Genomic DNA, 27,788 nt, shown 5'->3' with positions numbered 1-27,788 from the left:
ACAGTGGTAGAGATGCATCAAGAAGGGACAAGAGCTTTGGCATATTGTTGAGGAAAAAGGAAGAATTAGACACATTAGATTTAAGAACGTTCAATTGTCAGGGCTCATACTAAAATAACTTGAAAGAGATATGGCTGGTACAATTAAAGTTATGTTGAATTAAAATTCTCAGAACAAGTTTCCAGCACTCAAATGCAGGTGGAGAGATCTCCCTATCATATAATAAAGACCTAACTGGAAATCAGATAAGAGATTTAAGCACAGACTTCCATCTACCCAAATCTGACATTTTGATTTTGAACCACCTCTATGTCCAATATAATTGCTATAGCAGGAAATTGTTAGCAACACGCTTGGAGGGGAAATAAAAGGTAAAATACAACACTAAATGCTAAATATCCACCATATTTGGATCCACAAACAAATAATGCTAATAATCCACAATAAAGACATAAAACCTGTTGTGCTATCTACTGCATATAATAAAAAAAATTCTTTCAGAAACACTGAATTATTTCACAGAATTGTTTAGTTTGGAAGGGACCTTTGGAGATCATCTAGTCTAACCATCCCTGATCAAAGCATCTAGATCATATTGTCTAGGATTACGTCCAGTTGCGTTCTGAATGTCTCCAAGGATGGAGAGTTCACAAGCTCTCTGGGCAACCTGTGCCAATGTGCAGTCACCCGCACAGTAAAATACGTGTTTCCTGATGTTCAGATGGAATTTCATGTGTGTTTTAATTTGTGCCCTCTGCCTCTTATCTTGCCCCTGGGCAGTACTGAGAAAAGTCTAGCTCTGCCTCCTTTACTCCCTCCCATCAGATATTTTTATACATTGATAAGATTCCAGGTATTACATTACCAGGTATCCCAGGTACTTATATACATTGATAAGATCCTCCGTGAGGATCTTATATACATTGACAAGATAAGCCTTCTCTTCTCTAAGCTAAGAAGTCCAAGCTCATGCAGCCTCTCCTCATGTCAGATGTTTCAGTCCCTTAATCATCTTTGCATCCCTGTACTGGACTCGCCCCAGTAAGTCCATATCTTTCTCGCAAAGGGGAACCCACAACTTCACACACATATTCAGCTTCAACAGTTGAGTAGAGCGGAAGGATCACCTCCCTCAGCATGCTGGAAATGTTTTTCTTAATGAGGCCCAGTATACCATTGACTTTTTTTGCTGCAAGGCTGCATTGCTGGTTCACAGTCAGCCTCCTGTTCACCAGGACCCCAAGGTCCTTCTCATCAGATCTAAATCTTTGTCTATTTACCTATCTTTATCTATTTAACCTTCTTTTAAGAGAACTGCATCAGGACATAGAAAGTCCTTTAAAAGCAAGATGAGAAACGTGAACCTGAGATCTTCTAGAAACTCAAAACCTGGTTTGATGAAGGTGCTGGTGCTGGACATACATGGAGAGAACGTGCGTAAATGAAGATACTTTGCATTTGTTTTTATGCCTAAGTACACATTCATTCATAAGAACTGTTTTGAAGAGTGGACTGATTGAAGATGTGCTGTTTACGCCAATTGAAAACTGGACTGCTTGAAGATGTGCAGTTTATGTCAAATATTCTAGAAACCTGCTGATTCAATAATATTTTGTGTATTTAGATTTAATGGCACGTATTTAATTCATCATTTTGTTACTGGTAGTGAAAAAAAAAAAACCCACAACGCATGTTCTATACACACTCATGATTTGCAAAACAACAAGTACTAAGAATTATCCCTTCAGAATTTAAGCTCTCCATGTTCTGAAAGATAAGAATAGGTTTTAAAACATAGTCTCAAATATTATGTGCCAGATTTTATAAACTGAAAAGAAAATACCCCCAATCCCATAGCTCCCACTATTGAAGACTGTTATTACTTGAGAGGTGCTGCAATGTTACCTGTTGTAACAGCTGTGTTTTTAAAATGAAAAGAAGTTATTTAAGTTAGAACTTCTTGAAATGCTGAATGAAGTAGAAATTGCCCCTTGCATCATATTAATCGTGCTTATTGAAAAACATTCACTACCATCTAGCATCAAATTTCCCCTCCTCAAAAAAGAAATTTGGTATTTCAACAAGTATACCATAGTATAAAGAAATTGCATATGCAGCTGAACAGCTGTTCCACAGGTTTATCTCATCTGAGAAGCGTCTCAGCTTGACTTCTGGACATTTAATAGGTTTTATTTCTGTTAACTGTATCATCAAAACATTGCTGCCAAAATGCAAATTAGGTCTTTTGACTACTCCCCCCGCCCCCAAATTTCAAGACCAAAAATTGAGTTTTTAAGGGAAGATTATTTAACAACTTAAAAAAAGAAATCAACATTTTTAAGGACATGATTGGTTTATGTTTAAGTTAAGGTGTAATACATACTTCACCAGATCTATCCTGTTGTTGATTGCAGCCCAGTGGAGAAGCGTTACGTTTTCTTTGTCTGGTTGTCGTACATCATAACCTGCTTCCACCAACTCTCTACATCGTTCATATATTCCATACCTTTAAGAAGAAAATAAGATTTTTTCAAAGTTGTTACCTTGGATAAAAATGCATTTGGCAAACAACATACTTATGGTCACAATACAAATGCTTCAACAAAAGACAAAACGAAGCAGAAACTTTACTTTCTCTTTCTGTATGATTACAGATCTCTTGCAACACAAGTTTCCACTGGCAGAACTTATATTAACCAAGTCAAGATTTTACAGAAAACTTGTCTCCACAGCAAAATATACATTAAAGCAAGGCAAAATATAGGTAAGTATTAAACCAAGTATAAATAAAACTCTTCTTTTCCCAGGGACTCCACTACATTTGTTTCTCCCACCTCTGTTCTCCTTCCATTCCATCTCTTGAAGACCAAAAGAGCTTAGTCAGTTGATCTGACAGTATCTTCCTAAAATTCTGATAGCAAAATCATCAGATCAATTACAAACACTAACAGAGCTCAAACATTTCCCATTTTTCTTCTCGGATAACAAACAAATAGCAATTTGTCTGATATAAGTTAGTACCATCTACTTTTTTATACCACTTCAAAATTCTATACTTTAATACAAAATTAATTCTTTCATTAAAGATGACTATTAAATGCAAGGTATCTTCATTTGAAAAAAAATTCTACATACATTTTGAAACAATTCAGGAAGCATAAACACCACTTAGGCATCTAATGTAGGACTAACTCCAACATTAAATAATGTTTGTCTTGATGTTTACACTGTTTTACCACCTATTTTTAGTGGCAATAAAAGAAATGCAGAAAGGCAAATAAAGATTATATTTCAATGTCTGTACAACCCACAGGGATTTCTCAAGTCTCGAGGAGGAGACTGATGTGTGGGCAAACCCTGAAATCAAGATCAATGCCTCGTGACATCCAACTTCTGCTAGAACAGAATGTTAACAGCCTCTCAAAGTTGGAATTTAAGTAAGTTTTCCTTATGCTGCTTCTATGTTCTACTTTCTGCAGAAGAGACAGCCTTAGCCAACTTAAGGCTCCTTTGCTCCACTTGATCGGCTTGCATAACTGATGCCGAGACCTTTTTTCCAGGGTAGTTACCATTCTTACTTTTTCTTTCACGTATCTGAATGGATTCTCAATCTGGACAGCGCTCCCATAGTGAAGCCTCAAATAAATCAACAAACCTCAGGAATGCTTTCCAAGCCTATCATAGGCTTGAGTCATAGAATCATAAAGGTTGGAAAAGACCTTTAAGATCATCGAGTCCAACTGTCAACCCAACACCACCATGCCCACTAAACCATGTCCCTAAGCACCTCATCTAAACGTCTTTTAAATACCCCCAGGGATGGGGACTCAACCACTTCCCTGGGCAGCCTCTTCCAATGTTTAACCACTCTTTCAGTAAAGAAATTTTTCCTTACATCCAATCTAAACCTCCCCTGGCGCAACTTGAGGCCATTTCCTCTCGTCCTATCACACGTAAATTAGTTGGACACTATCAAAAAAGAAGTACTAGACATAACAGCCTACTTAGATCATGTCGCTTTCAATTTCTTAGGAAAGCTGCACTAGAAATTATGAAAAAATGCTAGAAATTGCTGTCATACCTATAATCTTTCCAAACATTACAAAAGATCAGACCAAAGACTACTGCGTGCAGTACATACCAACTGGCAACAAGCCTGTAAAATTTGGTCCCTCAAGCTGAGTAAAAAAGCAGCAGTCATGAATAATTTTGATGACAAAGCTTTGTTTTTAATCAGTTGAGGGGGGGTGGAGGAGGAGGGGAGAGAAGAGGTTTGGTTTACGAAGACTTAAAAATATGCAACCAGCTAGACAAGATACACATACTCAGACACACATAACTACCAGGAAAACTGATAAGGTTCTAAGTCTGGCCAATCTTGAGGTGCACTATCTCCCAAATCCCAGTCTAGATCAGCAGTGTGGCCTGACGACTGCCTCTTCAAATGGCTTAACACGTACCATTCCTGACTTTCCCTACCCCGGCTGAAAGGACCACTGAAACGGGTTAGGACTACCAAAGGCAGGTCAGCCAAGACCGAGGAGTGAGAAGAGACAGTAGAAGAGGTGGGGGAAAAAAGGACTTCTGAAAGCAAGACAGCAAACTCTGATCTTACTGCAGTACAATATCACACTAGCATATTACAACATCTGGAGGTAACCTGGAAAGTGATTCACATAGAATAGCAAAACACCCTTTTGTTGACAAGCTGTTCTACTCTAGTCAGCTGTTATGATAACCCTTCCTACTGTAGACAAGTCTGCTGCCTTCACTTAAACAACTAACTGAAACCATAATATAAGAAGTTATTGACCTACAGCCCTGCTATCAGGTTTAACAGTCACCAGCTAAAAAAAACTGTACTACCTAAGGCTAAGTTTTGCTGACTCTCATCCTGCTTAAATAAGTAGTATTACACAACAAGCAGGAATTATATTAATAAAATATTCTAAGTTATTGGAAAGATACAAAGAACATGACCACAAGAATGCTAACTTCTATAAAGTGTAAGAGGCAATCATGTAAACCTTTCATGCAACGGATTAAGATTTTCCTTACACGTACTGGTTTTGGCTGGGATCGAGTTAATTTTCTCCACAGTAGCTCCTATGAGGCTATGTTTTAGATTTGTGACCAAAACAGCATTGGTAACACACCAATATTTTAGCTATTGCTGAGCAGTGCTTACACAGCACCAAGGCCTTTTCTGTTTCTCATGCTGCCCCGCCAGCGAGCAGGCTGGGGGTGCATGAGAAGTTGGGAGGGGACACAGCTGGGAGAGCTGACCCCAACTGACCAAAGCAATGTCCCATTTCACTTGACACTGTGCTCAGCAATAAAAGCTGGGGGAAGGAGGAGGAAGGGGAACATTTGGAGTGATACTATTTGTCTTCCGAAGTAACCATTACACATGATGGAGCCCTGCTTTCCTGGAGATGGCTGAACACCTGCCTGCCGATGGGAAGTAGTGAATGAATTCCTTGTTTTGCTTGTGTGTACAGCTTTTGTTTTCCCTATTAAACTGTCTTTATCTCAACCCATGAATTTTCTCACTTTCATCCTTCCGATTCATTTCCCCATCCCACTGGAGGGGGAGCGAGCGAGCAGCTGCGTGGGGCTCAGTTGCCAATCGGGGTTAAACCACGACATTACTGTTGGTCAGCTATGGTAAACTGTACAAATGATTTAGATGAGTGTCCTATCAAGTTAACTACACAATACAAAGTGAACCTCCTTGAAAGTAACCTCTGATACCTAGTCAAGTTTTTGTTAGACCAAGCAGCACTGTCACAGTCTTGGAGGGGGGGGGGGGGCAGGGGGGTGTTTGTTCTTTGGGGTTTATCTTATTTAAAGCAAATCTCCAGTCTTACAGAAAATGTGACGGTGCTTTCTGAAGAACTTTGCTCAAGAGATATGAAAATGAAGGACAGCTGTGGCAAGCATGCGAATCAACTCTGCAGCCTGTTGAGGCAGAACGCTGTCGCCAATGCCCCTGCAGAAGCCCTGATCAGATGCTTTAATTATGTTCCACTGATGTTTACAAATACCACCCTCTAGAATTCACCCATACACTGCTGTGAGGCCCTGGGCAAAGACTACCGCATAGGTTCAGGCACAACAAGGAGTTGTAGGAATGGATTCCTTCTCCGGGCTTAGCATCGCAGACTTCTCCTCCTCCCCACTGGAAGGCAAACTGCAAGTCACAGGTACTTCCTACCACTTGGCCACAAAACAAATCATGAAGTTCTGCAATACATCAGAAGAGCCTTCCCAGGAAAACAAAATGCTTTCCAAAAGTTAAACTGAGAATGAGGTATACAGCAATTTTTTTAAGTCACCATCAGTTTGTCTGTTCCTAGCAATTTATTTTGGTATCTTGAACTCAATCATAACTGATTACAAAAGATGTAACACACAAGGTATAATTTAATAACTCTCCAATTTATTAAATTGTCACAAGAGGACTTAAGGATCTAGACAGACAAAATCTGCCTGGCACAAAAAGGTTAGGAATTTACAACAATTTGTTCCCCTTCCTGGAAACAGCAGGCTCTCTACAATTAAACAAAACACTGAATCTGAGGCAGTCATGGTTTTCTGAGCTCTGTCCTAGAAACGCAGCGTTCTTCTCTCACATACAACCTACAGTCTTCTTCCATCAATTTGCTGCAGCTGACTTCACCTTGCCTTCTCCAAAGGTTGATGACGCACTGTTAGATTTCAAAATGAGAAAGTCACCTATTTCAGACAGCATAATCGTGCTCATAATGTTGTTATAAAGGGTTCTACACTCTTCAAGAAAGAGGACTGGAGGAAAAGACTCAAATCGTCACAAGAGACTGATGTGTTAAACCTAACACATTTTCAGCGTCTGGGTGAATTCTAGAGGGTGACGCTGTAAAACATCAATATGGAGTATAATTAAAGCATACTATTGAACTTGCCTTGTTCTGAAAGAAATGGAACTAGTTCTTCCAGGGCAAAAATACCACTGCGCAAGCTCATTTCACTATCACTGTCTCTAAGCCATTTCGGTAACTAACCTGTAACATTTTATTTGTCACGGTAGGTTAAAGATATTCTGAATTTAATACTTTCAAAAATAGTATTCTAGAAGCCTTTTGCATTTTAAATATGTAATCCATTTTTTAATCTTTTGTCTGCAAGCACATCGACTCTTGGAAATCGACACTGCCAGCTTTGCTGCATGATTAACATAAAATTTGGCCACAATACTAGGAAGGAATCTCTCTTCAAGTGAGCACATCACCATGCCAACAAACAGTAGGTAAGCCAGGAGCTCACTCCCTCATCTTGCTATCATTGTAACTCCAATCAAAGCTGTTTTAACTGGAAATGCAATTAGTAGAAAAATGATCTTTCTTATCTTTTGAAGTCTCATTCCCATGAATGATGGTGGTTAAATACTAACAAAGCCTTTCATACCTTCTCATGTTTTTTGTGTTAAAACAGTAAGACAGTTTTGTTTCCAACACCAAAGGGATAACTCAAGAGCTGCTTAATGAGCTGTTAACAGTGATGTTGAGAGACAGGAGAAATTCAGTTCTTGCCTATGTTCCAAAGCCTCAAATTTGTCCAGACAGTTGTGGCTATATTAGTAGTGTGGTTAAAGAAATCCCACGATTTTATATGAACTTCAGATACATTTCACTTTCAGCAATATAATCAAACTCCATGGGCACAAATGACCAGGCATAAGGTATGTGTACCTGTGTCACGGTCTGCCCATCCTCTCCTGTGAATAGCTGAAAAAAAGCCAGGAGTAATTGTCACTTTGGCCAACCCTCACCGATTTGAATTATTCCATATGTATCCTATTTTTTTTCTTATCAGTTACCCTATGAATGATGAGAAATAGTGGGGGAAAATGCATGTTCTCAAGTGTATCCAACATTTTTTTTCCCCTGAGCAAGATTCAGCATATTTCATATTTTGTGCCTCACTATTTCACAACACACACAACTTCATTTTGAATGATCTCAGTGAATAAAAACTACCAGAAAAGTTAATCTTGCACTAATGAAATCATAACACTTGAGGACAAGGAATCAATCTTCCAGAAGTCACAAAAGCACTTGTTAATATCATTAATGTTTAATACCCCTGTTCATAATGGTTATTTAACATACTTTCAGCATAGCTGGAATTTGCTCAAGTTCACTACAAGCAGAAGGTGCCTATTCACTCTCAACAGAACTGAAAATCACGACACAAGGATTAATGTGTCTCAGATTTTGTTCTCCTAGTCATAACCCATCATATACTTCTCTACCTGTGAGCATTAGCTACTTTTCCTTAGTTTCATGGCTTAAAAGATTTAAAACAAAACAAAGGCAGCAACTTCAAGTTATTATATTAACACAGCGCCCTTCCCAAGACATTATATTCAAAGTTATGACTCCAGCCTTGGATGACGCAGGGCTACTGGTGCCAGAAGAGAGAGAAATAAACATACCCAACGTATCTCCATTAAATTTAACTTTTAAATCACTTATGACTTTTTTCTTTTTCTTTTTTTTTTTTTTTTTTTTTTTTTTACAAGACTCCATTCCCTTGCAGCTCCAGCAAGAGCACTGAATGATATCACAGAGGAACGAAAAGAGTACACAACCCACCCTCCGATTTTGTAGAGGCAAAAGAAATTCGAAGACTTTCTATGCAGTTATAAGTGAAGTACTTATTAAGTATTAGCATGTAATGTTCCTCCAATGCAATAGCAAATGCAGGAATGGATGATTTTTTTACTACTGCTTTGAAAACAGATTTTCAAATAGGTATGAGTGGCCTGCTTCTGCTTTCAGAAAGTGGAAAATTTATATGAACCAAACTGAATTTTGCTATAACCGAATACAAGATGCCAGGAGATTACACACATATTGTAACATCTGCAAGACGAAGGGCTAAGACACTACTACTTTTAATGCTACCTAGATGCCCTTGGATATGTTTATAACAAAGCCAGTGAAAAGTGCCCTTTATATCAATAGATATTAAAGCCAAACACCGTGATTTTTACTCCGGCACGAGTTTCTGCAAAATAAACAGAGAGAAACACTATTTTTGGTATAAAGTATGCCTTGGCCCCCACATCTGTGGGAGAATTTATCAGGAACATAATGGGGGAAAAATACAAATACTGATAAACTCTTTGCAACGAGAACATAAGCTGAACCGCTCTTTTCTATACAAAGTCTTAATTTGATTGTAAGAGGTCATTAGATTTGTAGCTCATAGTGTATGAGCATGTTAATTTAATGAGTATCCAATCTACAGACCAAGAAGGTAAAGCACATGAACAGTTCAACAAGATATGAAACAACAAATACTTCTGGAAAAGCGTGTGGAGCTTGCGAGCTCTTATTTTCCCTTGTTGAAAAACATAAAAGCAAATGCATTATTTTACTAACATTGTTTTATTTCTCTGTAATCAAGTGCCAATAAACTCAACATCTCAAAATAGAATTCTACAGTCAAACAGCATATATGAATATAGATGAGTTTTAAATCTTTTCATCCCATTTTTCATCATCATCTTTAAGGTTTAAGGAACTATGTCCCCCATTTTCATGTATGTTGCAACAATAATATAACTAGTTACTTTCACAGGAGAAACTTTTAATAATGTAGCACATCGAATACTGTAAGAACAACAAGGATTATGAAAAAAATTAAATGACTGACTAGCAACTTATATGACATGACTACCTGCTTCCTACTTGGATTATTACAAATTTAATAGCAAACAATTTATGCTATGGTGAAATGCACCTGTCAAGAGGCCTACAATTTAAGTGGCCTTACATGAAATGCCAAATCATTTTGGCTGACAGATCGGTTTGACTTTTTTTTTTGTTAAAAAGAGGAAGATACACAACTTCATTATTATAATTAGCTATTAGACCATTCTCAAGACCAACAGAATTTCATTTAACTAATGCTAAGCACCCCGGCTACCATTTGACTGTATCACACTAAAAAACCTGTTATATTCATTTGGGGAAGTTTTGAAGTGTTCTGAAAAAAAAAAAAGAGTAACTGCGCTGCCAATCCCATGCTGAATGCTACATGTCTGGACCTGGGGAAAAAAAAACCCACCCAAACTAAGAGACTGAAAATAATTCTTATTCTATTTGGCTACGTTTTGCTTGAACTTACTGAACTGCTTCGGGAGGGGAGTTCTCGGGGATAGATGAGTGGCCCTTTTTTACAAAGCCTTTTGTGGCATCTTTCTTATATTAGCATTGAACTAAAAAGTAATCAAAATCAGCAAATATTTTAATCTAAGTGAATATTGATTTTTGAGGACAAGTGGTAGAAGATAAGATCACCTATTTTTCATACGTATGAGAGAGGTTATATTTCTACAAAAGTAAATAACTGCATCATTTTAATAGGAACTGTTCATCTTTTTAATAACAATGAATTAATATATCAGCAGCATTATTTATTTTATTACAAGCCTTATGATATTTGGTGGGTTTATTTTCTGCCTGAAACTTCAGAGATTTTTCCCTTTAAGACAGCTGTTTTATATATCATGGCCTTCAAATCCTAGTAAATTCTTTAAAATAAGAGGTGAGTTCTCCCCCAAGTCAGGGAAGTGCTGTCTGGATACCACAACTTGATCATACACCCATGCTGACAGCCCCCCTTCCCTGTGATACTAACAATTAGGGCTATGATACGAAACTATAGTCCTCTTTGGTGAGTTGTCATCCTCTCTGTAAATCACGTCTCACCATGACTGTGAGGGCACGTAACAGGTAACTCACATCCCTTTTGATTCTTGTTTGAGGAGACCGGGAAATAATTATAACTCAGCTGAAAGCATAGATCAGCCTAAATTTGAGGGCTAACGGGAACAAATGTGTTTTCGGGTTTCAAACATGCAATGAGCATACAAGAATGGAAACAAGTAACTTGCAAAACCACTTCTGCTGTCATATTTCCATGCTTTTAAGAAGCAGCTAGTTTGACACTATGCCAATATTTTCATTTCCAAAAATCCCCTAATACGAGGATTATAGGTTGTAGTATTACTATTAAAGTATTTAGAGCAACAATTGCAGGGTCAGTCAACATCTATTTCAGAAAGTTAAACTCCTCAGAACTCAAAACAAGAAGTGAAGGGAAGTACATAGTTCCTAAACCTAAATGGGGCCTGTGTCACATGCAGAGCGGCAAAGCCGCTCTCAGTTGGAGGAGATGCCTTTTAGGAAAAAGAGGAAAGAAAAACTTTCTTTCAAAAAGAAAAAGACAAATAGCTCAGCAAGATACATAATAGTTTAAGCATTCAAATTAACGATACAAGAAAAATAAAAATCTTACAAAACTACCATCTCAGCTCACTGATGAAAGGTGACAGTGGTGGTGGTTTCTGAATGGTAAACAATAGCAAGCTAAAAAGTAGTGTCATGACAATTCTTCAGGAAGTCTTGTTAGTATGTACTACAGAACTGTGTAGAAGACAAACTTGTATAATTCATCTGCATTAAGAATGCAATTATTAAATTTGCACACAGTTTACTTCTACAACCCTTTCTCAGCAATAAACACAGTTTCATAGGAGCGCTGAAACTGCAGAATGAGAGACAGTGAAGGAAGTTACACAGAGACACATTCCTTCTAACCTATAAATGATGCCAACAAATCAAGGAAACCCTCATGTTTGTGTATCAGTGTTGCCCACTTACCTCTTAATCATCACCTACAGAAAATAAATAGTACCAACAGGAAGAAAACCATACTTTCTCTTCTAACAATCTGTCCAGCAACCACCTATATTTACAACTTACCATAATTCCTCCCATGTATTTTCATACAATGCTCGTAAATTTGTCTCAACAGTAATTTTGTAGAGTTCACTTCTGAAATCTTCCACTACTGTATCTACAAATGCAGTTCACCTTCTACTTTATGCAAATAAAAAAATCCATTTTACTGTTTTTTAACTAATACAGACACAGACAAATCTAACACTCAGAAATAAACTTACTGTGTGGCTTTGACAATGTCCCAAGTGCTGTAATCATCAATGTGGCTTTTCCGTCCAAGAGATTCACTGTATCCATGGTTGTAATGGCTTTGAGGCTTTATTTCCTAAAAAAAAGACAAACTTGCTGTTAGAACACCAAAATCAGCATTACTAAAGCTTCTCAGGAAACAAAAAAATTCCTATAAGCAAAACTAAAAACCGTACCCAGTTCAATAAACTATAAAGCTACCTAAATCTGAGGGTGGTAAGCCGACTGGCCACATTTCTGCATTTTGCAAAGCAGGCCACTGTATTTCTCTAGTATAGATTTCAAACGCCTTCCAGAAGACACCACCTGTAATAGCAGAGGTCTGCCAAATCCCATGCTGGGGTATTTTTTTAGAACACTAACAAAAAGTAACCACAATTATTTGTTTGTTTTTATAAATGCAACATAGCATAGCTAAAGAAAGCTACTGGCCATAAACTGACAGTGTCTCACTCTGCTACTACAAATAAATGTTATATTTCAAATAGCATAGTCAAATACTTTCTGGAAAATAAATAATTGGGAACGACTAGTACCAATGACTAGAACCTATTAATACTTTATTGATTCTTCAACTCCAATCCCAGCTTCAGAGGTGATCAACGTATGTTTAACCCATGGGTCTCAGAAATAAATGGCATGATCATGACATGTTCTTCACCAGATACAGCTCCCTACAAACTTAATTCTTTGGATGAAGGGCAACACTTCAACCCTTAATGCTTCTCTTGGTGGAACATTGTGTTGACAGATCACAAGGGCAGCAACATACCATTTTTCTTTACAAACCGCATGCATGTGAAAGTCAGCTCAGCAAGTTGAAATTGATTAGTTTTATACAGCTTCTAGACAATTTTCCATTTATTACAAATACTATAGCTGATTGCCTCTGTGTATCAACTGTGCAATTCAGCATAGCTACATAGAAAAGTGTGAGAACTGGAACAGTGAAGCAAAAAGACAAGCAAGCTCCCTGAAAGCTCTGAAAATGCATTTCAATTGATTTTATTAAAATGCGTTATTTAATTTTACTTAGTTTTCCCTAACATATAGTTCCATGAGCAGAAATTTTGTTTCTTTAATCTATACCTGGAAATACTTTTAAACACCTTATGAAAGATGTTTAATTAAGGTTCCAACTTCCACTTAGTTATTAGAATGAGTGATCTTTTTCATTATTATACTAGATAGATTTTTATTTTTTTGAAATAAAGATACATCATGGTTTTCTTGACTCAGGGTAATACACCTAACTTTAACAAGGATTTGGAGTCACAAATCCCTACCACCTTCTCTCCCAAGAGGCAAACGTCGCCCTGCTAGCTTCAGTGACTAAGAGACATATTAGGACTAGGAAGTCTTCCTATTGCCAAGATGAGCACGTCTCCCATGTATCACATTCTCTCAGCTGTGCAATAATTTCTGCAAAAGGAGCTGTTGGTCACAATGAGAAGCATTAGTAACTTCTTACTGTGTCTAGTCGTGGCTAGTCAGCCAAAGTGTTTTCTAGCTTCCTGCGACAACATTAACCAGCTCTCTACTGACTGCAATGGGAGTTTAAATACCGAGCTTGCATGCAGACAAGTCAACTCTGCCCTCTGACTCTCTTCAATCTGGAACTTACTCATCTTGGCAGTATAAACACAATGCCTTCCCGATGACTGGATGCTGGGTAATCAAATCCGTCATTACAAGTTTTTCTCATTAAAGTTATTTTAAAGGTACTTCTATCCTAAAATTATTACATGCATTATGTATCTCTCAGAGAGATAAAAAGAAGACTTAAATCTGAAAACCACGTTTTAAATATCTATTTCCAGATTTCAACACTGAAGTGACACTTAAGCAGAAGTCTAAAAACTTATACCACTTATAACCTCAGAGTAAACTACTGAGAAGGTAGTCTAGTTGCAAATCCAAAAACTCTCAGTATTAATTTCAAAACCGAGTAACTTCAGTAGAGCATGTTTGTATTTCTTACATACAATGTACCTATTTCAGACAGGGAAAAAAACCACAAATTAAGAGAAACTCTAATGCATTAAGTACATTTTGTAGTACTAAATTATACTAAATTAATATAGTAATTTATATAGTTAGAACATTTATGACATTTTATACATCAAAAAACTTTTCAAGAAATTCAAGTGTTTAGAGCTTTAAAACCAGAACATAGTGACACTAAGAACTAGCACAGCAAAAGTCTTCATTTCAAAGTAGATTTATTCTTATGCTTAGACTTTTCTTCAGAAAAATAAATTTTTCAATTTCACGCAGTACCTAAATGATCAGCAGAGTACATCTAAAATAACCACAATGTTATTTTGTGGCATTCATTTTTTTTTTTTCCTAAGCCTGAAAAATTAACTAGATTAACCAGTTAAGCATTGCCAGCCCAGCAGGAAGGCTGCTCTGTGGCCACCTCTAGAGGAGACACAACCTAAAAGTGTAACAGGGCATCTGCTGTCATCCAAATCACACGTGACAACTAATTCTCTTACTATCCAGAAACATAGCTTCACTTTGTATTTGAAGAAGGCAACAGCTTAACCAAACCTTTTTTTTCCCAGCTACTAGATAAGCCACAGTGTTATCTGGAGTAAAGATGCTGAAAAACATAACCAGAGGACATTATAATTAAAAAAAAAGTAGAATATAAGAGAAGGCTAAATTCATTATTTTGTGCCACATGATTTTCTCTTTTCCATCATATTAGAAAAAAAGCAGGATTTATACCATCTCTGTTCACCAATTATTACACCACACAATTGCAGTAGGATTTTACATATCAAATTGGAATGCTCAGACCCTGAAAAGCTAAAGGCTAAGTCAAGTAGCAGAGGCCAGACCAAAAGAAATTCACTGTCCTGGAGCACCCTGATGAGGAGATAGTAGTTCAATGTATTTCTTAGCCTTCCACAGCTGCTGGAAGGAGAAAAATTCTCTCTTCTTGTTGCCTAACAATTATTAAAAGCAAACTGAGAAGCTTGGGTTATTTTTCAGGCAGATGTTGATTTACCAGGGAACACTATTTCTCTTAAGCTGCATTCTCCTGACCACTTCAAGCACACAAACCAGGCTTCTGTTCCCTTGAGCCTGCACTAGCCAGTCAAGAGAGCTGCCCATTTACAAGCAGTGTAAATATGTATCAGCCTAAAGCGACCATGAAACCACAGCCTTACGATACTAATGCTTTCACAAAAAGGGTTTATGGGAATACAGCAAAATCTTAAGTATTAATTATTAACCATGTAAATTAAAAAAAGTGATATTCCTTAGCCCCTCCTATAGCTTAGCTACTACTTTTACTAAGGACTTGAAGGTAATAACAGTATCCTTAACTTTTAAGAAAAAATAATTTTTAATCTCCTCTTGTACTGATAGCATCTCTGAACTACTTTTTTTATGCTGAAACTTTCAAATTTTGTTATAGTAATGCAAAATAGCCGAAGTGATTAAAAAGTTAGATTTCAGGTGATGGCAAATATGACTGCCTGACACAAAATGAGTAAGCAAGAAACAATTCTCTTCCTCTTTGCTCCCAGTACACATATTAGCAGTTACAATCCATTTGTTTAATATAAAGACTCACAACAAATATAGACTTACAGTGAACCCTATGTTTCCCAATTTACTAAGAGCTGAGTTTGTATTTTACATTTGAGAACAGTTGAAACAACCCCTAAAATCCTGAAAGGTATATGAACATCACAGCCTCCAACATCATACAATAGTGTCTTATAACCACAGTGTGAGCTGTAGGAAAAAGGATGACTTTAATGTGCCTGAAAAGAAGATGCAAATACTGCTCATTTTGGAAGTAAGTCATTGAAGACAAATTCCAGGAAAGCGTATCAAATCTGAATCCTCACCCAATACAGTCAGTTCTCTGCAGCCTGGACACAGATTCCCAAGCTTGGAGTCAAAATTGATCTCTCAGTATTATCTATGCAACTTGACAGTTGCATATTGGCTCCTAGTAGCATGCTGGCTACTATCAGTGCCTTTCTACAGGATATAACTCTTATTTGGCATTCTAATTGCCTAGTTTATGACTGTGATCTGCAGAGTAACTTTTGGATTCCTAAGTCAACAAGCTGCCAGGAATCAAGATAAAAAGAGAACCTGGACTTTGTGAATCACAGTAATACCTCTTCACCCGGTGATAGGCAATTTGGACCAAGTCACTGCAAACAACGCTGTGATACACTTTACTTGGCTGACAAGGCAAAATATAAGAGAGGCAAGGCAGCAGCTAGGAACAGAAGAGAGTCTCTTAATTCCTAAAGAATTTTTTTCAGGGTTCTGAAGAGTCCTGTGCAGGGCTAGGGCACAGTACTATAAAATGCAGAAAAGTAATTTCTCCTAGTTATTCTAGAAGGAATGATTTATAAATAATGAAAGACTAACATTAAGAGGATCTAATACGGGTCTACACTGTTTTAGCTGGGCAAGTTACCAGTCAACAGGAAAACAACTGATAGCCTGAAGTAGGAGACCATTGTAAGACCTACAACAAGTGAATCCAAACCAGATATCTGCTCAAGGTGTTATCTCAGAGTCTACCAAACACAGCTAACAAACACTTTCCTTGAACCTTCAGCTTTTGATTTTGCAGTCCCTACCAGCCTCAGGCATTTCAGAGAACAATTTGGTTATTTATGTCTCTGCTTATGAAGCCTACTAGTTTGATTAAACATTGACTTAGCAGAAAACTAAAATTGTTGTATTCAACACAGTTAACCTTCCCAGATGTCATGGCTTGTGATACACCAGTATCTAGTCAACAGAACTCAACTGCTAGCTACCTCTGCTTTCACAAAGGCCATATATACACCAATGGAAAAAAAAAACACAGAAAGAATCAGTTTTCAAACAACTTCAGCCAAACTAGTACAACATTGTGCCTGACATGTATTTGGTCCTATCAATACAGTCACTTCGAACTGAAGTGCAAAGCTCTCCTTAGTTATTCAATGCACAGCACCGAAACCCAAAAGCACATTCTTAAAACTCACAAGGAACTTCAAATTATGTCCTTTTTAAAGAAAAAAGTTCTGTAATTGAAAACCATAATTTCTAATACTACAATACAGACAAATAAATGTTTTCTGAAGCATCTGTTGCTCTGTCATGGTTTAACCTCCGTCGGCAACTGAGCACCACACAGCCACTCGCTCACTCCCCCCTGGTAGGATGGGGGAGAGGATTGGAAGGGTAAAAGTGAGAAAACTCGTGGGTTGAGATAAAAACAGTTTAATAATTGAAATAAATAATAATAATAATAATAATAATAATAATAATAATAATAATAATAATAATAATAAACAAAGCAAGTGATGCACAGTGCAATTGCTCAACACCCGCCGACCAGTGCCCAGCCAGTCCCCGAGCAGCAGCCCCCCCGGCCAACTTTCCCCAGTTTATGTACTGAGCATGATGTCACATGGTATGGAATATCCCTCTGGCCAGTTTGGGTCAGCTGTCCTGGCTGTGCCCCCTCCCAGCTTCTTGTGCACCTCCAGCCTTCTCGGTCAGTAGAGCACGGGAAGCTGAAGAGTCCTTGACTAGTGTAAGCACTACTTAGCAACAACTAAAACATGGGTGCATTATCAACTTTGTTCTCATCCTAAATCCAAAACACAGCACTGTACCAGCTACTAGGAAGAAAATTAACTCTAACCCAGCCGAAACCAGGACATGCTCAAATGAAAAAAAGAGTAAACAAATTCTTCTTTGTATCTATCCAGCCAGTGGTAAAGTTCTGCCATGTGTCTCTGTAGTAATTTGGAAAGTAAGAGTCAGAAAAACCAGGTATGGTGATTGTTTCATTTGACTACACTACATTGCTGCAAACATAATCTGAAAGTAGACAAGATCTTCAAATGCCATTATGGTAAATAATTCCTCCATCTCAAGGACTGCAACAGTATATTTAAACTATTACAGAGTTTGCAACAAGGACTCAGAAGTAAGACAACCCAACATCAAAAGTGAGAAAGCTAAGCCTAAATATGCAAGGATTTCAACTCAAGTCACTTAAAACTTGTATGGACACCAAAACTCTTCATAAGCCCATACATGCTTGCACATATTCACCCGTTATAAGCTATGTAAAAGACATGGCTTAGACCAAAATCATGCCAAAGCTTAAGAACTAGCAAACACTTAACCTTTCCACGACCTTCTTGGGCAAGTTTTATATTTTTAAATATTTAGCATAGTAATTTAAAAGACTGCTATTTAAAAAAATGGGGATATTAAACACAATCTCTCTATATGCATTGCTACCAAATATAATGGCTTCAACGCAGCCACAACCGTCAAATGCTGCCATAAAACGTGCAGGCATGGCTTTAAGTCAGCAGAAGGCTACCTGAACAAAGCTGCCTGTGCCCAGGCATCGCACATCCTGTTCAGCCCCGGCAGGACCAACTACAGTGATGTTACATCAGGGGTCAGTTTGCCCAATGTTAGTCATTCTGCATCAGCAGCTAAGCTAGAAAGAAATCGTAAGTACGACATTCAGACAGCATCTATTTTTGGAGTTTAACAGAAGATTAAAACGCACAAAATACAGATTACTTCCTCCAACCTGTTGGACAGAAGAGAAAATCCTATATTGATCTAGATTACTTGCCCATCATTATTAAAGGAACAGGAATAAGCATAAAAAAGTGAAAAATAATGATTTATATCATGTTTACATCATGCCTTTCACAGAACTTTTTGTGTTGTCAGTTTCACTGTCACCATTTGGCTTTTAAGTTCTCACCTAAAATACGAAAGAATGAATCTACTCTAAATTCATACGCCCTCACACAAATTTTAGGAAAATAGTTAAAATTCTTGAAACTACTATGATTTTTTTAAAACATATGACAGATTGATAATAAAGTAACAACATAACACCTTGAGCCTAGAACATATACCACATTCACAAGTGGCTTCAACAATATTCTTAAGTGTTAAAATATTTTTCCTTTTATGATGAAAATATTTATTCCAGGAAAATTTAATTTTACAGTGATGATCCACTGTTAAAAACCACTAACAGCTAATTCAAAGATGAAAAACTAACTGAAATCCAAACGCATTTATTTTTTGATATTTTGATCTCTACCGACAATGGCTCTTCCCCAGCTGAAAGTCAGGAATACTAAGCAGAAGGTAACAGAGCAGAAGCCTGATTTCACTGATTTACAATAAGCAGGTTGCAAACACTAAATCTCTACTTACTTCATCCTGCTTCAAGGAGCCATTTCCAAGCATGACTTGAGCCAAATTAGCAGTTTACCATTGCTAAAAGAGAAAGGTCATTTCTCTGCCCACTCTCCCCCACTGCTCTTGGCTCCGTGTTCCTGCTGCCTAACTCAAGCTAGCTTTGGTACTCGGAGCTGTGGTAGCAGTGAGCCCACTCAATTCATTAGAGGGGGGGAAAAAAATTAAACAAGAAGCAGAAAAACCTGATTCTTTCACTGGGACAGCAAGTTCAGTCTGTTTCTCCTGTGAAAAGACAGGCTCTAGAGCCACTGGTAGAGGGAAAGCAAGTAAAAAGAAGGTAGCAGAAACATTTTGGCAACTGCCAATTGTTAATTTGGCTAAATAATCATGTAACAACACACTCCAGCTTTTAAATATTCAAGAAAGTCAGGCTGACAGGATGAAGAAAATGATGCTACTTCTAGAAACTGGTAGAATTGGTTGGCTTAGAAGGCTGCGAGAGGGACAGTTTTTACTTATTTAGAAAAATAAAATTTGGTTCCCCAATTACTGCCTAAGGGTCACTCTTTCTAGATGAACTTTCTACTTCAGTGACTATCCTTTGACAGTGCCCTAATCACTCATATGCATCTGTGACTAGTTTGTCATTACTCATTAGTCACAAAATGTGCAGATTGCTTGCACAGATGCATAAGTAATGCAGGGTAGGAAAAAACTTGGAAGAGTGAGAATAAGGCTAAAAAAAAAAAGTGTTTTGAGAAAAAAAAAGAACACAACACGCTAGAGGAGAAAAGGGAACCTCATCTGGAAAACAGAACCAGTAAGATGGGGAAACAGAAGATAAAGCAAAATATGAAAAATAACGCCAAAGGAAAAAGAGGAAGAAGTGCGGCAGAGAGGGGGAAAAAAGTAAGCACAGCTCCCAAAAATGAGCACTAACAATACCGGCATTCACAATCAGTTCTCCTCATAACCAAATGCGCAAGTAAAGTCATGCTCATTTCCCCTCAGTATTCAAATCTTTTAATCTTTTCCAATAAAAAAGCCAAAATGAAATAAGCTTAAGGAGAATTCTGAGAACAGTATTCACAGAAAAAAAATTAAGTAGTTACGCATGAAAGAATAAGATGACCAAGACTGAATTATTCCGAGATAGCAATTTCATAATTCGCAATTATATATAGCAGGAGCATATGAACAGGTCAATATGCCTGCTTGGACATAAGGAAGGGAGGAAAATACTGCTGCTTACAGCTGCTACGCGTGGCTCTGGTAGGCATTAACAGATGGCTAGGACTGCTTTTCCTTTAACATTATGCAACATTGCTGCAAGGAAGCGATACCATGATCAAAGTCAGACAGTCAAATTCTGAATGGTGACCAAGATAATTCACACTTAAAGAGAAAATACTAACAAGTTCTAAAATAAAAATGTGGAAATAAAAAGTATTACCTTCCATAAAATATTGCATACTGTTGCCTTTGTTTCTTAATGAAAACAGAAGAAATCATAATATTATTTTTTTATTGATGACTAAACTACTTCCATATCTGGCTGCAGTTGAAAGAATCATGATAAAATTGGGAGTGACTGCAACTAGGCATACTATTTCAGGAAAGCTAAATAATAAAATAATCCTCATGTATGTGTGTTATATTTAACAGGGACTATTGGAGGTTAATAGTAAAGAATTCCTTCACCTGTGTTTGTGTGTTCAATTTCTCTGTTCATTTGTTAGAACATAGTGCTTTGTAGTAATCTTCCCCAGTTTTCCTCCTACTTTTAAAAAAGTGCAAGAGTCTATACAAATTTATTTATAGTAATTTGCATATTACAAACAACCACATCAGTTTATATACACAAATACTAGCCACTCATGCACTAATATTAATAGAAAAATGCTCACAATGTAAGTACAAGCAAATCAATTCATTGCATTCCTAAAAAAAAGAGATACTACTGGTATTTATTTTAAAATTTTTAATGGAAGTTCCTCTTCTAAAGTCCATGATAACTTCCCTGCCTGTACCCCTTCACCTAATTCTGCAACACAAAGTCACAGAAACGATCACTTTAGCCTCTGTGTCTTAATTTTAGAGAGAATCGCATTTAATTCTTTACAGGCACAAGAAGAGTAGCTTTTTCTTTGCCTAGAAACAGCAGTAAGATGTAGGGTGAAACCAGTAACAGCTACTCTAACTGTTGACTGTCATCAAGCAGAAGCAGTTTGATCCTTTTCATATTCTCATGAAGTCCTAGCCAGGGGAAAAAAAAAAAAAAAAAAAAAAAAAAGAAGAATTCTGCAGGGCTGTATAGGTTCATCAGTCTGAGGAGGCAGAGCGTTCAGCAGCTATGAGCTGTTAGGCTGTCTGAACTCGGATGATGCATATACACCTTCAGTTTAGCTAATACATGGTAGAAAACTTCCATCTAAACCAGACTACATTCTCCATGAAGAAAGTGTGCAATATCACTTTTCTTTTTTAATCTTAACTGGTCATATTATATATCAAAAAACAGTTCAGTGTTTGGCTTGCAAATATATACTATCAGACTCGCCTTACTTTGACCCTTACAATTTACACTGGGATTCTCCCTGCCCCTTTTATAGTATTAAACTACACAAAATGAGTATGACGTGACAAAAAACCCTTTCCATTCAATGCCAATTCTGTCACTGTTTTCTATTACTTTTCACATCTGACAGCATCCTGTGAAGTCTGTTTGGTTTCCCTCCTAAATTTTTAGCCTATTTGCACGGTTTCTTGACACACCAATAGAAAAGATGCATTTAAGAAAATCCCTGGAGAAGCTGGTTTTAGAATACATACAGAATAGAAAAAAAATCTGTACCTAATACTATAATTATTTTTTTTGAAAGCAAGTTACAGTTTAAGCTGACAATGCTTTCTTTAAAAAGCGGCAAAATAGATTGAGAAAAGCCTCATCTCAAAGACGATAAAGTAGTCCTTTTGCTGATACAGTTCCACCCACAAGCAACAGTCAGCCATCACACAGAATAATCCACATACTCTTCAACGTAGATCTAATTTTTTATATAACAACGAGTTAGAGATGCTCAACTAGAGCCCTTCATCCAACCACTCTATGCAGAGGTCAGAGATCATGTGATTTAAGACACAGCTGGTAACGAGTAAGTTTTGTTTCTTCAAAGCAAGCATCCACAACCAATGGATTGCTTTCTAGTCATTTACTTACAGATGCTCCTAATTTGAACAGTGTTATACTTCAGGAAGTAAAAGCTTCACAAGTAGGCTGTTCAGAGGCCTTGTATTTGCATGCGTAGTGTCACCAGCAAGTGTTATGTAAAACAGCTGTGTTTATAGTGTTTGTAAAGGTTAAAAAAATTAAAAGCTTAAAATACTATCGTTTAAAGCTTACTTTAAAGTTTTGTTTTAGTCAGCAACTTACATTAACATGTGCATACATCTTTTTTGGCTTTCTTTTCAAGGAGTGTTGCATTGTGTTCTCAGCCAAAAACCTCAGGATTTCAACAGAAATAAAACTGTTTTTTTTTTTCCAAGTGATTTAAACAGGTCTAGGTCTCAGAGTACATAACCTTGCAGACCTCTCAACTTAAAAAAAAAAATCCCTGAGAGACCTAGCATTAGCAGTCAGTCATCATGAGTGTAACTTACAACCAATTATGCATTTCACTCTTTTAAAATGCTAAACTTGAAAAATGCACCTAAGTATGTATCCAGCTCAATCCTGATCCTCAGCTACTTTGAGGAAAAACACTCCTCTTTTTATAATTCCCAGAAAAGAATATTCTGAAAACTCTTTTTCAGAGATCAAGATTCTTCATTCAGTTTTCAAACCTGGTAACATCACATATTCAAAAAAAAAGTAAACTAGAGGTTCTGCTTTATCCAGCAAGTATTTGCCAAAGCTACACTCAAATGTAAATTATGCTGCTTAGTGAGTTTATAGCTAACTTGTCTCTGAGGAACAGTGCAAAAGTTAAATCAAGAATTAGAGCACTGGCAAATGCACATGACAGAATGAGCAGCCAGTTTAGCTATGGACCCTCTTTTCTCCTTAGCAGATACAGAAAAAAAGAAAGTCAGTACAAGTTGCACTCAGTCCTCACAGAAAACTTCAATTCACCATTCCCATCACAGCTCTGAACCGGCAAATGGAGCTTCAAATCAATAGTCAACTAAGCAAACTCTCATTTCCACTTATGATAAACACAGGCTGGTTCATCTACCACAACTAGGAAGTGCATGAAAGGTGCTTCTAGTCATGCTGATAGTCAATTTTCTGCAGCATATGAGAGACAGCTTAGTAAATCTGTGGTCTGACAGTTAAGAACAGTCCCATTCTATCTGACTCTTAACCTTCCAAACTGGTCACACCAGCTCACCCTCTACCTTCTGTCAGTACTACAGTGCACTTGATCCTACAATGAGTATGTTTAGTGAACTGGCAGAAAGTTATTCACAAATTTTTTTTAATTGAATGCATTTTCTACTGATTTACTTCCCTGTACTGGCTCATCCTGGGACCAGACAAGCACCACTGGCAGATGCATGCAGCTAGAAGTGTTTAAAGGTAGGTTTCACAATCAGCTTAAGTCAAGCTAAAACTGACCTGCCATCAGAAGGCATGGTCACACTCAGTCCTGGCTGCACATTCTCCATTATCTCTTACCAGTTCTCACAACAGCACAGTAATGGTTTCAGTTAGATCAGGTCGCAGACTCACAAAGCAAGAAGTATCCCAATTCACCTACTGGCCACACAATTGCAAGAGCTAATCCCAGGAAGGGTAAGGGACTGTGTCTGGGTTCCACCATGGCTTTAGACCAGCTTAAACTCAATCGCGAAACCACATCCTTCAAAGCCAACAACACAAGTGTTTTCAAAGCACACTGATGTCCTCCTTCTCTACTAGGGAGAGCTACTGCGCTCCCTCCTTCTTGAGTCATCTTCATCTTCCCCTGGTCTTGAGCAGCGTTCCCAGCTCTGACCGCAGCATTCCCAGCTCTGACCGCAGCATTCCCACTACCCTGCATTTTTGGCACCTTCCCCCTTACAGAGACAATCAAGGAAACACTTCTAAAGACCTCAGGGCATCCTACAAGTATAGGAAGAAATTACTAGATTTCAAAATTGCACAAGACAAATTGTAGTCTAATGTTACACCACATACTGGGCATGACAGGCCTGAGGGTTCAATTCAGCCAGACTCCCTCTGACTTCAGAAAAAGCTTTTGCCTTTGTCCTACAGTCTCATCTGTAACAGACCCCAGTGTTTCTCTCAACTACAAGGATGCTATGAAAGTCAAATCTTTATCTCATACTGTCTTTAAAAAGCAGCACAGGACAGCGTGCATGCTGAAATATCAATTACTAAGGCTGCTCACATCTAAACATGTCAGTATCAATGGCAATATCATCCAGTTTTCAAACAAACAGCAAACAAACATTTTCCTCCTTAATTCCATTAACTGGATTCTACAAAGTTAAAATGTAACCCTCTTCCACATTTATAATGTCTCATTGCTTTCCTGAGCAAACAGGTAAACTCAGTGAAACAAATGCTGTTGAAAAACTAAAATTCTGTGAAACCTGAGAGAAATAAAGTCTGTGCTTAACAAGTAAAGGCAAACTGAGTCAACACAAATTCAGGTCAAACCAGACATTTATCACTGATGCTTTAAGAGGGCCTGTTTCAGAAAGTTAAAAATCAATTACTGCCCAAATCAGAAGAAAATATGTAGAAGAAAAACTGTAAATAGTTGAAATCTAATTTAAGTGTTTTACTAGATGCCCGAGAAGCCACAATGTTACCACTGAGAAAAAGCTCAGAGTGGTGAAAAACTGCATAGCTTACAAGGGAAGTGAGAACAACTGTAAAACAAAAAAAATCTTGTAAAAATGGCAAGAGAAGCACTGACAATGAGTGTGACAAATTAGAAAAATACGGTAAACTGAAAGGCAAGCAAAAGGATACAAGACTTCCCTATCCCTAGAAGGGCAAGCAGGATCCTAACAACAAAAGAAATGGACAAAAGTTGTCAAGATTACAACATAAGAATGATAGAACTGTCAATAAAACCACAAAATTTGAAAGTGTCCTGTAAGTGCAGAACAAAAACAGCTGAGGAAAAAGCAAAAAAATTTAAATCATGTCCTGTTGCCATGATAAATGCTTTCTAATATAACAACAATTATTATTAAACTTCTTTAAAGTACTTTAAAGTATGGTTGTTTAGGTCAACCATATAGTTCAAAATATGTAAATACTGTTTTTCATTAAGCCTGAAGAAACTCCAGTGATCTGCATAAAAGATAACATGGGTTATAAATGGTTACCATTAAGCTATTGCTGGCTTTTCTAGGTTTGATATAGAATTAACAAAAAAGCAAAGACTAGTAATGCTAAGTACCATGGCTTCACAGAAAAATAAACCCAGCACTTTCAGTTGATAAAGAAGTAGTAATGGTCAAACACAGTTGTCGTGGTTTAACCTCAGTCAGCAACTGAGCACCACACAGCCGCTCACTCACTCCCCGCCCCCCCGGTGGGAGGGGGGAGAGAATTGGAAGAGTAAAAGTGAGAAAACTCATGGGTTGAGATAAAAAACAGTTGAACAGTTTAATAATTGAAGTAAAATACTACTAATAGTAATAATAATAAGAATATACAAAGCAAGTGCTGCACAGTGCAATTGCTCACCACCTGCCGACTGATGCCCAGCCAGTCCCCGAGCAGCGGTCACCCCTCCCCCAGCCAGCTTTCCCCAGTTTATGTACTGAGCATGACATCACATGGTATGGAATGTCCCTTTGGGCAGTTTGGGTCAGCTGTCCTGGCTGTGCCCCCTCCCAGCTTCTTGTGCACCTCCAGCCTTCTCGGTCGGTAGAGCATGGGAAGCTGAAAAGTCCTTGGCTAGTGTAAGCATTACCTAGCAAAAACATCAGTGCGTTATCAACTTTGTTCTCACCCTAAATCCGAAACACAGCACTGTACCAGCTACTAGGAAGAGAATGAACTCTATCCCAGCCAAAACCAGGACACCAGTTAATGTCCAAAGTGTTTGATTTAGTATTGTCTGATATTTTGATTAAGAAATTAGAATATAAAGAAAGTTAATGTGGTCTATCTTGCATGTATCAAAAACTAGAGATGAACAATCTTTATTTGTATGATTCATTTTGTGACTATTACACATACTGTCCTAGTTAAGGACTATGCTGGCCAAAAGAAACCCTCTTGCTCTTTTCAGGAGCTCACATTTTTAAAACCTCAGGGGACTGTCAATATGAAAATACTATTGAGAGGACACTAAGCATCCTACAGAGCTTGTATTTTGACCCCACCCTATTTCATGGTTGTCTGCAACCTAGGAGTAAACAACAGTTAGAGGTAAGTTTTATAACAGGGGGAGAAAGGGGGATAAACAATATTCTCTGTTCCTGATACAACGTAGCTTATATTACTTGGGGAAGATTGGGACAGGCCAGAATAAGGTTTTTTAAATACCAACAAAAGCCAAATCATATCTAAAATGAAGACCCATCCTGGAAACTATCCAGAAAGCACTGAGAAGACCTGGAAGTGGGTAATCATCTGGACACAAGCTTCCAGCGTGATGCAGTTCCCAACAAGACCAGTACAACAGTCTATACAACTGGGGAATGCCGAGTAAGAATGTGGAAGTTGCTTTACTACTGCAACTGGCCCTGGTGTGACTGCTAGAATAGTGCTCTGTTCTAAAGTTCTCTACTACAACAGCTATTGCACTCAGAGCAATGCCATGAAAACACTGAAAGAATGAAGGAACACATCTTAATGAGAGACTCAAGAGAGTCAGTAGGACTGCAGACCATAACACCAGTGTAGGGATCTGATAATCATTCAGCATATTAAATAAATACAGGCAGACCTATATTTGGATAGATATCTCTCAAGATGTAATGAACAGAAACAAATTAAATTTAGACTAGAAACAGGTTTAAGTCTTAAACAGACTAATTAAATTTGGGGGCAACTTTCCCAGCTATACAGTATCATCTGTTACTGTAGGATTTTGTTTATTTTCTTTTTTACTTTATAAGTAGTATCCTGGCTATAAAAAGAATTAGTTCATTAAAAAACCCTCAATGCCTGCATTAGAAGGCTGGATTAGATCTGCAGTCCCCTCTGGCCTCAAACTATAAAGCTAACTACGATCCACGAAGCAAGACTCAACCCTCAATATTAAGCATGCTAATTTGTCTAAGACTTCATGGTTCCATCTTCCTTTTTAAGTAATACAATAAACAATAACTGATCTTTGAATGAGCTCACAAATGTAAGCTTAGTCCCTACAGTGATCGTGACTAAACTACAGACTAAGTCCTGTACCTTTACAGGACAATTGAGAACAATCTGCAGCCCAATAAATCCCCGACAATATCAACAGAATTCCACAGGGAATAGAGTCAGACTGTAAAATCGGGCTTTTCACCGATATTTTAAACAGAAGAAATTGGAGCTAAAGCTAT

General features: G+C 37.6%; 1 protein-coding gene across 1 annotated transcript in view; it reads right to left on the bottom strand.

Moving 5' to 3' along the window:
- Positions 1-27,788, bottom strand: part of ZDHHC17 (zDHHC palmitoyltransferase 17) — a 78,588-nt gene that overhangs the window by 45,870 nt on the left and 4,930 nt on the right. The window contains exons 2-3 of the mRNA XM_076333325.1: positions 12,017-12,120; positions 2,384-2,506 (exon numbers count right to left, since the gene is read on the bottom strand). Of these exons, the coding sequence (XP_076189440.1) occupies positions 2,384-2,506; positions 12,017-12,120 (227 nt within the window). The remainder of the gene's footprint in view (positions 1-2,383; positions 2,507-12,016; positions 12,121-27,788) is intronic.

The sequence above is a fragment of the Aptenodytes patagonicus genome, chromosome 1, assembly GCF_965638725.1.
Source record: "Aptenodytes patagonicus chromosome 1, bAptPat1.pri.cur, whole genome shotgun sequence".
Lineage (NCBI taxonomy): Eukaryota > Metazoa > Chordata > Aves > Sphenisciformes > Spheniscidae > Aptenodytes > Aptenodytes patagonicus.
Note: the sequence above shows the minus strand (reverse complement) of the source record. Positions and strands in the feature narration are given on the sequence as shown.